Source organism: Octopus bimaculoides, chromosome 10, assembly GCF_046866305.1.
Source record: "Octopus bimaculoides isolate indiv1 chromosome 10, ASM4686630v1, whole genome shotgun sequence".
NCBI lineage: Eukaryota > Metazoa > Mollusca > Cephalopoda > Octopoda > Octopodidae > Octopus > Octopus bimaculoides.
This window is the reverse complement of record NC_142937.1, coordinates 71,748,299-71,760,725: the sequence shown is the minus strand read 5'-3', so window position 1 is coordinate 71,760,725 and position 12,427 is coordinate 71,748,299. Positions and strand designations below refer to the sequence as shown.

At 30.5% G+C, this 12,427-nt stretch overlaps 1 protein-coding gene across 30 annotated transcripts in view; it reads left to right on the top strand.

Annotated features, from left to right (window-relative positions):
• Nucleotides 1-12,427, top strand: part of LOC106882425 (oxysterol-binding protein-related protein 6) — a 287,012-nt gene that overhangs the window by 226,294 nt on the left and 48,291 nt on the right. For 16 of the 30 annotated variants that reach the window (XM_089358781.1, XM_089358777.1, XM_089358774.1 and 13 more), the window contains 2 exons: nt 4,757-4,982; nt 6,536-6,669. In XM_089358781.1, coding sequence (XP_089214907.1) covers nt 4,757-4,982; nt 6,536-6,669 — 360 coding nt within the window. Of the gene's footprint in view, nt 1-4,756; nt 4,983-6,535; nt 6,670-9,259; nt 9,284-12,427 lie in introns of all 30 variants that reach the window. The other 14 variants (XM_089358776.1, XM_089358771.1, XM_052971284.2 and 11 more) reach the window with 1 other exon arrangement.

The following is a 12,427-nucleotide window of genomic DNA, read 5'->3' as shown; positions in this document are numbered from 1 at the left end:
GTCAGTGTGCATGGATGTGTGTGTTAGTGTCTCCTTGTCTTTACATCAAAGGCTAACTGTAAATGAATGTCACTGCCATACAAACAACATCTTTTGTTTCCAATTTGCTGTGAAAGCAAGTCTGGCCATATGGAGATATTACCTTACTTGGAAATAGGTGAGGATTGACTAGAGGAAGACATTTGATTGTAGAAAATCTGCCTCAACAAACTCTGTTCAACCTATGTGAGTATGGAAAAGTGGAAGTTAAAATGAAGATGATGATATGTATGTATGTATGTGCATGTCTGTACATATGTGTATAAACAGGGAAGGCTGGTTTATGGAATTACGTTAAGTTTCCTGTCCATTAAGGGTTTAGATGTATGGCGTATCGTCAGTTCCCAAAAACCTGACCATGACTGCTTAAAAATATGGAGGGTGAATGCATGTATATGTGTGTGTGTGTGTGAATATATATATATATATATATATATACACACACACACACACATACACACACACATACACAAATGCATGCAGTCAACTGTATCATCATTGCTATCCTGCTGCTCCCCTTTCTCACTCTCTTCTGCATCCCTCTACCTTTCACAATTGATGCATTATATAATCATCCCCCATACCTTTACTTCCAGTTATCCCCTACTCCTTTATCCATCATTCCCTGCATCCACCGTCTCCTTGTTTTCATCACCCCCATATGCTCTTGGAAACACCCAACTCTCACTTCTAGTTCCCCTGTTCCCACTCCCTTCTACTCTTCTCTTACCTTAAGAGGCCACCTGAACACCTAACCACCACTATTTATCTTATGGGAGCAACCATGTAGCTCTCTACAACAAGAATATGCTTTATCCCTTCCTCTCCTACTCATCTTCCAGCATAAAGCTGACCCTTACCCATCTGAGGGTTCATTGTCTTGTAAGCTGCATGATAACTTCATTAGTATTGGTGGCATGAAATAAACACCCAATACATGCTGTAAAATGGTTGGCATTAGGAAGGATATCCAGCCATAGAAACCAGTAAACACTGGAGTACAATGCAGTCCTTGGATCCATCTTATCCTGTCAAACTGTCCAACCCATGCCAGCATGAAACATGAACATTAATCAATGACAATTATGAAGATATTTATATATATATATATGGGGAGAGAGAGGTCAGGCATGGCTGTGTGGTAAGAAGTTTGCTTCCCAACTACATGGTTCTACTGTGTAGTGCCTTGAGCAAATGTCCTCTACTGTAGACCAAATCCTTTTGAGTGAATTTGGTAGATGAAAACTGTAAGCCCACTGTGTCTCAATTCCCCCATCACCACGTGACAACTGGTGTTAGTGTTTTTGTGTCCCCATAACTTAGTGGTTCAGCAAAAAAGACCAATAGAATAAGTACCAGGCTTAAAAAAATAAGTAATGGGTTGATTCATTCGACTAAAAATTCTTCATGGCGGTACCCCTGCATGATCACAGTATAATGACTGAAACAAGTAAAAGATAAAAGACGTATCTATACACACACACACACACACACACACACACACACATTTTTTTTTTTTAATATTCTGTTATTTACATTTTAACATGTGTTGGTTCTAGTTTTGAAAACAAATGTATTTAAGATTTAGTGATTTTTATTTTGAGTTTCGTTTTACAAGTAAATTCTAAATATATCTCCTCACTCTAACCATATAGGAACGTCAAGCCTAAATAAAAATGACCAGAATTAATCATTTCTATGATATGTTATAAGAACATTTTCCTAATTCAGTGATTCCTCTTTACACATCTTGCTGTTAAGTTATTTAGCCACTATGTTATAAATGCTTGTATTTTTGTGTAAATAAAGTTTAGGCTGTGTAGCTGATTAAATAATGGTTCCCCAGACTAGAGGATTAATTGGAATAGTAAAATAATTCTTTGTTGATGAAATCATTTAACCAATTGTTGCCAATGGTTGTTAGTTGGCAATAACAGTGGAGCAGTGGACTGAATGCACTGTAGTGTTTAGTAAAGTTTGACTCTTTCCAGTATTGGTTCTTAAATCTGCCTGAGTCACTTTGTCTTTTAGCCATAAAGGCTTAATTAAATAAATATCACTTATATACAACCAATTAATTCAATTAAATATATTTCCTTAATTAGAAAGATTAATCTCTTACATTCAACTAGTGGTTACCAATTTCAAGGGAAAGGGACGTAGTTGATTAAATCAAACCTAGGTTAACAGTTTTCCTCCTCAAGAGGGATGAAAGACAAAGTGGGCTCAAGCTGATTTGAACTCTGAAACTAAATATTGAAGGCATGTAGTCTGGCAGAAACTCTACCATTATTACCACTCTACTGCTTTTATATTATTATTTATATAGACAGCTTCTATGGACATTCAAAGTAGGATTTTGCAATGTATTATTTTTAATTGCAAGTTTACTTTGCGCATGTATGTTTACGTTGCTCATTATACAATGGATTGAAAATACTCTCCTTATATGTAAATATATATATAAATATGTGTGTGGGTATATATATATATATATATATATATACACATATAAATATATATGTATATATATATATATATATATATATATATATATATATATAGATATATATATGTATATATAAGTCAGTAAATAGTGGGTTTGTGTTAACTACACATGGAGAAATAATAGGAAAATGAAAAATAATAATAAGGCAGAATGCTAAACTGGAAGCATATTTTAATAAAGATTTCTCTAACCAGCTTTCATTGCGTATCAAATTTTCAAGAGGGAGAATGAAAATGTTTCTTCATTTTGTACTTCTTTGTAAAAACATTTTCATTCTCCCTCTTCTTGAAAATTTGCTTCGCAATGAAAGCCGGTTAGAGAAATTTTTATTAAAATATGCTTCCAGTTTAGCATTCTGCCTTATTATTATTTTTCATTTTCCTATGTATATATATATATACATATATATATGAAAGAATGTATATATATATGTATGAATGAATATATATATATGTGTGTGTGTGTGTGTGTGTGAATGAATATATATTATAAATGAATGTATATATATATATATATATATATATATATGAATAAATGTATATATATATATATATATATATATATATATATATATATGAATAAATGTATATATGTATGTATATATATGAATAAATGTATATATGTATGTATATATATGAATAAATGTATATATGTATGTATATATATATGAATAAATGTATATATGTATGTATATATATATATATATATATATATATATATGAATATGAATGTATGAATACATATTAGTTTATGTATATATTAATATTATCTCGGTTATTAAAACCTTTGATAATATAAATATGTTAATAGTTACCAGAGGTAATATATATATATATATATATATATATATATATATATATATATATATATATATATATATATATATATATATATATATATATACATATATATATATATATATGAATAAATGTATATGAATGAATGCCTATATATAGATAAATGAATGCATGTGTGTGTATATATATATATGAATGTGTAATATATATATATATATATATATATATATATATATATATATATATATATATATATATACACATATATAAATGAATGTATATGTATATATTATATGAATAAATGAATGTATATATGAATAAATGAATATATGTGTGCATATATATATATAAACGTATATATATATATATATATATATATATATATATATACACACACATATATACATATACACACATATAAATGTATATGTTTGCGTATATATGTAGATATATATATGAATAAAAGTATATATATACATATATATATGACTGAATGTATGTATATATATATATATATATATATATATATATATATATATATATATATATATATATGAATGTTTATATATAACTATATATATATATGTATACATACATATATAAATGTATATGTATATATATCTGAATAGATTAATGTATATGTATATATGTATAGATATATATATATATATATATGAATATATGTGTGCGTATATATATATATATATATATATATATATATATGAATATATGTGTGCGTATATATATATATATATATATATGAATGTGTATATATATATATATATATATATATATATATATATATATATATATATATATATAAACAATTGCAGCGTGAAAGTTGTTTATAAGCCATTTAAGAAACACACAAAAACCGTTAGATTCACTTCCACATTTAAATTTAATTTGCCAAAATATTTTCATCACTTTAAGACCGCGACCTGTTCACTGACAAGATTTCGTGCTGCACAGAATTTTGTCAGTGAACAGGTCGCGGCCTCAAAGCGACGAGAATATTTTGGCAAATTAAATTTAAATGTTGAAGTTAATCTAACGGTTTTTGTGTGTTTCTTAAATGGCTTATACGCTTCTACGCTGCAATTGTTTTCGTTCCAGCACACGATCTCAGATCAGGTCACTTGCTATGCAAGTACATCTCCTATATATATATATATATATATATATATATATATATATATATATCCATATGCACACACATATATATATCCATACACATATATATATATAAGTGAGAGTATGATAAATGTTGCAGTTTGAGCAGCTCGCATTTCTGTTACCCAGTATATGTTGCAACATGTTTCTTTTAATGCAAAGCATCACTGTTAATGATTAGTTTCTCTAAAGTTTCAATATGTGATAGTAAATGTATTAAACTTATTTTTCTTAACAGGTCTCAGGTTCTTCCAATGTTTTAGCTGCTTCTCCACAGGACCGCAATGTTCTGTCTGTGACACCTGATCGGATACACCTTAGCTGTTCCAACCCTAACTTGATCACATATGAACAGGAAAAAAGCCGACCACATAGCATTTCTGAATTTTCCTCACTTACCAATCATGAACAACGAATCAAAGAAATTAAGTTGAGAGAAATGTTTCTGAATCGAGCACAATCTGGTGAGTCATCATTTTACTTTACTGATGTAGTTTCTCTAATTTTTACAAAATATTAGATGCGGGTGTCACTATGTGGTTAAGAAACTTGCTCCTTAATGTAGTGGTTTCAGGTTCAGTCACTCTACAAGGAATTTTGGGTAAATATCTTATATTATACCAAAGCCTTGTCAGTTGATTTAGTAGACAAAAACTGAAAGAAACCAGTAGTATATATCTAGTGTGTGGTTTTGCACATATAAACTGCTTAGCTGTAAAGGCAATTCATAAGAGTCTGATGAGTCACTTATATGGCCAAGCTTTATAGAGGCAAAACTAATGGTCACTCTATGATTAGCCATAGCAATTAACTCCCTAAAAAATATATTACTGCTTCAATTTCTTAGAGTGTACTTCTTTTTCAGATATATGAACTACTGACAACATATGTGTATATATATATATCGTCAGTAGCCCCCTCCTCTCTTCATCTAGCACCTGCTTCCTTTCTTCACTCCTATCCACCTCCTCTCCTCATTGATACCAACCCCCCACACACACCCATCCCACACCCGACACCACTCCTCACACACTAGCAGTGGTCACTTCCCAGCACCCACACCACACACCATCATCCACACACCCACACACAATCTTCAATTGCGTCACCACACATACCACTATATGACCAGCCGCATGTTTAGAGCCGCACACACTTACACATATCAAAGTCACTAGCCCCTATTCACACATACACACACATTCACACACACCATTCTCACATACACATGCACCTTCATTTGGGATCACCAGCACTCTATTATCTCCCTTTCTTCCAAAATTTTCTTTCAGAGTTTTTTCTAATCATTCACCATGCTTGACTGCTAAATCTACAGGTCTTTTTCATTCTCTCTCTGTTTATTTTCTCTTATTCCTTTCTGTTGAAGAGCGTAGGCTTGAAATGTAAAAGACTTTTTCATTTTCCCAAGCGTCAAACTAATACACCTGCTTGTTGTTCATACACCTGTCTTCGTCTTGTTTTTCTGTGTGCGTGTATGTATATATATATATATATATATATATATATATATATATATATATATATATACGCGTGCACACACACACACATATTTTATGCATAAGCATAACCATTCATCCCAACATTGGGTTCTCATACATTTCCCATTTAAAATTATTAAATATAATTTTAACCAAAATTTCGTTCATTCCCTTTTCTTGATACAGTTTTGTTGGAGTCTACCTTATTATTTTGTGGTGAATTATCTTGTTTGTAACATAATTTAACTCTTTTCATACTAGTCAGCCTCCCCAAATCTTCACCTGGAGCCATAATACAAAACTTTTCTGTTTTCATGGATTTTAATTTTTTTTTATTTTTTATCATGTTCTAAACACTGGTTTAATAATGAAAAACTTATAAATTCCTAATAATTCTTGATTATTCTCAAAATTAATTGAAGCCCATCAATAGTGTATATCATTATTCCATATATGGCAATGGAAAGGAGAAAAAAGTTTAAATGTTCCACTAATATTTTTCCTTCCTTCCTTTTTAGTTCATGACATACTCAAGTCATTGGTTAGAATGGTATCCACAGAAAGAGATCGTTTGAAACAAGCTCTTGAACAGAATGTTATTGCTCAAAACAATAGTAACAATATCAGCTCCCTCAAAGAATCAATGGCTGAGGTAAACATTTTATTGCTTTTTTCCCATTTCTTCTGTAAAATAGCTTTATTGTTTTTTTTTCCAGTTCTAAAAGTGTGTATTTGTGCTCTATAAAAATATATTAGAATATATTCTAAATAATCCAAAATGTTATGTTTCTTTGTTTATCTAGCACTTGTATTTTAATTGTTTATTTATTTCATTTTAAAAATAACAATTAATTTGTTTAGAAAGGGATTTATATATACATTATTCACATTATTTACATTTGATGGATATTTGTCCTCATCTTGTTTGTTGTTAACACAACATTTCGGCTGATATACCCTGCAGCCTTCATCAGGTGTCTTGGGGAAATTTCAAACCTGGGTTCTCATTCCTAAGGTTTTTTTCGATATTATTATTACGGGCATATGTTGTAGTGGTTAAGAGCGCAGGCTACTAACCCCAAGATTCCGAGTTTGATTCCAAGTAGGGACCTGAATAATAATAATGATAATAATAATAATAATGATGATAATAATAATAATAATAATAATAATAATAATAACAACAACAACATCGAAAAATACCTTAGGAATGAGAACCCAGGTTCGAAATTTCCCCAAGACACCTGATGAAGGCTGGAGGGTATATCAGCTAAAACATTGTGTTAACAACAAACAAGATGAGGACAAATATCTATCAAATGTAGATAATGTACATAATTCCTCATCTCTTAAATATAGAACTGGGTTTATATAGTGCAAAGGAATGTGGGCATAATTACACCCATAGCTGTTTGTAAAGTGTGTTTAAAATTATAAATGGTGCTGTGAGTAACATGAATTAGCATTATTTTTTAAAATTGAAAAAGGAAAAAAAAAATGGAAGAAGTAAAACCATTTGGATACGAAGGTCCTATATCAAAATATAAAATTATATTTTACATAATTGATAGAACATCAGTTGTGTAGTGGACTAGAAAATTTACAACAATATGGAGTTCAGAATAGTATTTCATTTTCTATTCTATTGGAGACTTTAGTTCTTTGTTGCTATATATCTCTGAAGCAGTGATTCCAAATCCTTTTGATTTCATGGAACAATGGAGGTCAATTAAGAAAGTCACATATGTAATCTAAAAGCAAGTTTCAGCGAAAAGGTGCTGTTTTAAAATTTAAAAATTTAATTAAACTATTGAAAACTATTGCATATTTGGTTTATTAATTATATATGTGTATGATAATAAAATTAGGTTTTTGAAGACATCCAAGCAATAATTTGGATTTTATAAACCTTTAAATTATAACTAAAAAAATTTAAGGTATACCTACATGTCCTTCATGGTTTTTAATAATGCACCATTGTGCTTCAGTATATTGTTTAAGAATCACTGCTTTAAACTGACTTTTATGGAATCAGTTTAGCTTACTATTTCACCCAAGAAATAGACAACTTTCTTAAAATTTACATTATAGTTAACTGAATATTTAACAAAATCCTGTTTGTATAATACAACTTACACATCTATGGCCACAGTTACAAATACAGTAAATATGTCACCAGTGTGGGAGTCTTTATATAGTTATTTGATTTGCTCAAAATATCAGTCGCTTAGATCATAACCTGTCTTTAAAAATGAAGGGCACTACTGGATAATGTAGTCTTACATATACTGTCTGAACTAATCTTTCTAAAAATTGTACAGTCAGAGCTGAAACACTTTACATTTGTTCAATCAAAGCAACAACAACAACACAGTGGACATTTAAATCTTCCTTCGTGATGATGACTTCTATTAAGATGTATTTTTGTGGTGGGTTTAAATACAATGGGATAGACAGACAGAGAGCATGCAAGACCCCTGTTTAGTGATGTGTACATTGTTAGGTCAGTTTTTTTTTCTTTTTTTATTAGTTTTGATAGAATGCCTGTTTAGTTAAGAATTAAGTGTGATGTCCAATGATTCATTTTACTCAAGAACCAACAGGATATGTTTAGTATCACTATAGTATCTATCTACTCTGCCATTTCTCTTATTCATGGATATATATGTATATATACTTTCCATATTAAATTAACACAATTAAAATTAGCAGAAAGAGTACTAACTTGCCATTTCATGTACATATGGGAGAGGGGTTTTTGTCTTGACATAGCATGATACTAGAACTAATAGCAAGAATAAGACATTAATATTTTTCATAATTTCTCTTCTGTTATAACATGATTACAAAAAAATATATCAGCATAGAGTTCCCATGTTATGTAATCCTTATTTTGGACAAAAGGTATAGCATACAATATCAGGTGAAACCCCATAAAGATATAGGATGAGGGAAAGATTTTTAAATGATTTAAGAAATGGTAGCATAGAACTGGTTTATTTGATGAGTAGAAACCTTTACAGTAAATTGCAGTAGAAGAAGCAGGAAAAGGAAACAATTGGACATTATTTTTAATCACATATAACATATGCAATAGTTTTTATTGCATATTTATTATCTTTTTATCTAATTATTCTGAGATAAATAACAAAATAGTGTGTGTTTTCTTTTATATAAGTAAAATATATAAAAATATATAAAATAACTGAGTTCTTTTCTATCTGCTACGGTTCCTGACTTAGAATTGTGATGATGTTTCTGAATCGGTAAGCAGATTATTCTCCTGATTTTCTTGTATTTACCCAATTATAGCTTTAGATAAATATTTTCCCATTTCTCTACTGGCATGATTTCACTGCATAAATATATACAAACTAAATATTACACATCTCTGGGAGACGTCCTTTTTCTTCTTGTTTTATCTTGCATCAAAATAGACCTCTGTTCAATATTGCTGTTCAATATTCACTGTAATCTTTCATAATGTCATGTTATATCTTATTTTGTGCTTATCCTATCTACTTCAGGACAAACCATGTTGTTTTCTTTGTTGTGTCTTTTACCTTTATTGCTTTCAGATCAACTCCTCAATTTATTCCCACTTAATCTTTCTTCTCTGTATGCTGTCAAATACTTTATATATTTCTTGCTTAATGTTATCGTCACTATTTACTGTAGTTTTGTATACTTAAAGAATGATTTTTGTTAATTACGAAGACTCTTATATTATTATTGTGTACCAATTATTTTTAGATCATAATCAATTCTAGTTTTCTTATTAATTAAATAAGTTTCATAAAACAAAATTTGCACAGTAATTTCAACTTCAAAAATAAAACTTTTTAATTGAAACATCAGTTAAATTCACTAGACTTGTTATCTAAATAGCAGTTTGCTATTAAAATATCTGCAGTAGAACAATGTATCCTGCTATCAACTCTCAAGTTAGAAATAGTTGGGACCATATTTTTTAAAATGTCACTTGCTTGGTTGTAAAATCTTTCACTGATAACTACTTTTCTCTCTTTTGGCATTGTGATTTTTCGTTCAAACTCACTGACTCTATCACTTCATTCATTTTCCTTCATCCCCACTGCATTTTTTCTACATATTATGCACTGTTGTTGTTACTAGAAAAAGAAATTATATTCCAGAAATTAGGTTGTGTCAGCAAAAACATTAACGTTTTACTCACTTCTTTTCCTTTGGTTACATTCTTACTAAGATTGGAGCAGATCATTCCGTTCTGAGAATTTTTAGGAGGTGTCATAAAACAAAAAGCAACTAACTTATAGCTTAGTATATTTATTAATAGTGTACAATAGTATACAAATTACTGCTTAGTGCAATTAAGAAGTTTGCTTCCCAACAACATGGTTCTGGGTTCACTCCCACCTTAGTTAAGTGTCTCCTATGATAGCCTTGTGAGTGGATTTGGTGTATGGAAACTGAAAGAAACCCATTGTATGTACACAAACACACACATACGTGAGAGGGGTTTTTGTCTTGACATAGCATGATACTTGTAAATGTTTGTTACTGTCGTACAAGCAGTATCATTCATTTCCAATATCCTGCCAAAGCATGTCTGGCCATGAGGAAATATTACCTTGCTTAGAAGTTGGTGAGGGTTAGTAACAGAAAAGGCATCTGGCTGTGGAAAATTTGTCTCAGTAAACTCCATCTGACCTATTCAAGTATGGAAAAGTAGATAGTGATAATTCAATTATAAAAAAGAAATTTTCAGTGGTCATTTTATGTACTTGTAAAGTTATGTATACTTTTAAAAAGTATATATCTGTTAAGATATGTCTATTTTAAAGCTGTGTATGTCTGTAAAGATAAATCTATTTTAATATTGTATATGTTTGTAAAGATGTGTCTATTTTAATACTGTATATGTCTTTTAAATATAATAGCAAAAACACCACCCCAAGGTCAGTGTTTCTACTTGTATAAGATGAATTGAAAAATTCTAGTATGGAAACAAATAGTGTAGTATGTATATTGTATTATTGTATTGTAATCAATATGTTAAATGAAATCAATATATTATCTAACAATAGACATAGAGTTAATGGTGTTGACACAGAAATTAATCAAGGTCTTCATTATTCAAAGGACCAGGGCTTACACATTTATGTATAACAGAATGAAACTTGAAATAAAATATTTCTGTGTAATTTTGATATAACTTTGTAATCACCTATTTTTAATGAATAAGGATGGATGTGTGTATGTGAGAGAGAGTTGCAAGGAAAGACACTAAGGATAAGAATTAAAGAAGTAAAAGTTATGATGATAAAGAAAGAAGAGTATTAGTAACAGAGGTGGTAAATGAAGAGATGGAAAGAAAGAGAGAAGGAAGTAGTGTAAGATTTAATAAAATACTATCATGCAGTGAATTAAAGTTGGGTTTTTTTTTTTTAAATTAAATAGTTGAAATCTTCAATTTATAAAAGTACTTAAAAATCACATTTTGATAAAAACTATATTAAAATTAGAATTTTAAAATTTTCTAGAGAATGTAGACATTAATTGCTTTCTTTTAGAAAAAGGTACATACTCATGACTAATTAATAAGTAATTTTCCTCATTATACTATATAGATATATATTATATGTATACTATACTGTCTTTAAAGATATGCATTTTTAAAATTGCATGTGTCTTTTAAGACCCCCATTGGATTTGCAAGCCCCCTGGCACACACCACATTCAAATGTGTGCACAGACATATAGTCAGAATAGCTGGTTGAAGTTTGTTTTCCATGGTTTCGCAGGTGAGATTTGAGGCCATATATATATTTATCTATATACATGTATATAATATATATATATGATACATATATAGATAATATATATATATAATACATATATATATATATATATTTATAATACATATATATATATATAAGACCCAGCAAGCCAAGTGAGACCTAAATCCAAGGCCTCTGCCAGGTGTGTAGCCAGCCCACTTATGCGTACCTTTCCTACATTGGACACTAAACTCTGCTTGGGAAGACTTGTTGAGGCAAGTGAAATCGAACTAAATTTGACGACTGGCGCCCATGCCAACGTCGTCTCCTTCATTGGACACGAAACTCAGCTTGTGAAGACTTATTGGGGCAAGCGAAATCGGGATAGCACCTGTGCCCAGCGTCGCCTTTCTGGCACTTGTCCCCGTGACATGTGTAAGGATTTTCGAGCGAGATCGTTGCCAGTGCCCCCGGACTGGCTCTTGTGCGGGTGGCACATAAAATACACCATTTTGAGCGTGGCCGTTGCCAGTACCGCTTGAATGGCCTTTGTGCCGGTGGCACGTAAAAGCACCCACTACACTCTCTGAGTGTTTGGCGTTAGGAAGGGCATCCAGCTGTAGAAACTCTGCCAAATCAGATTGGGGCCTG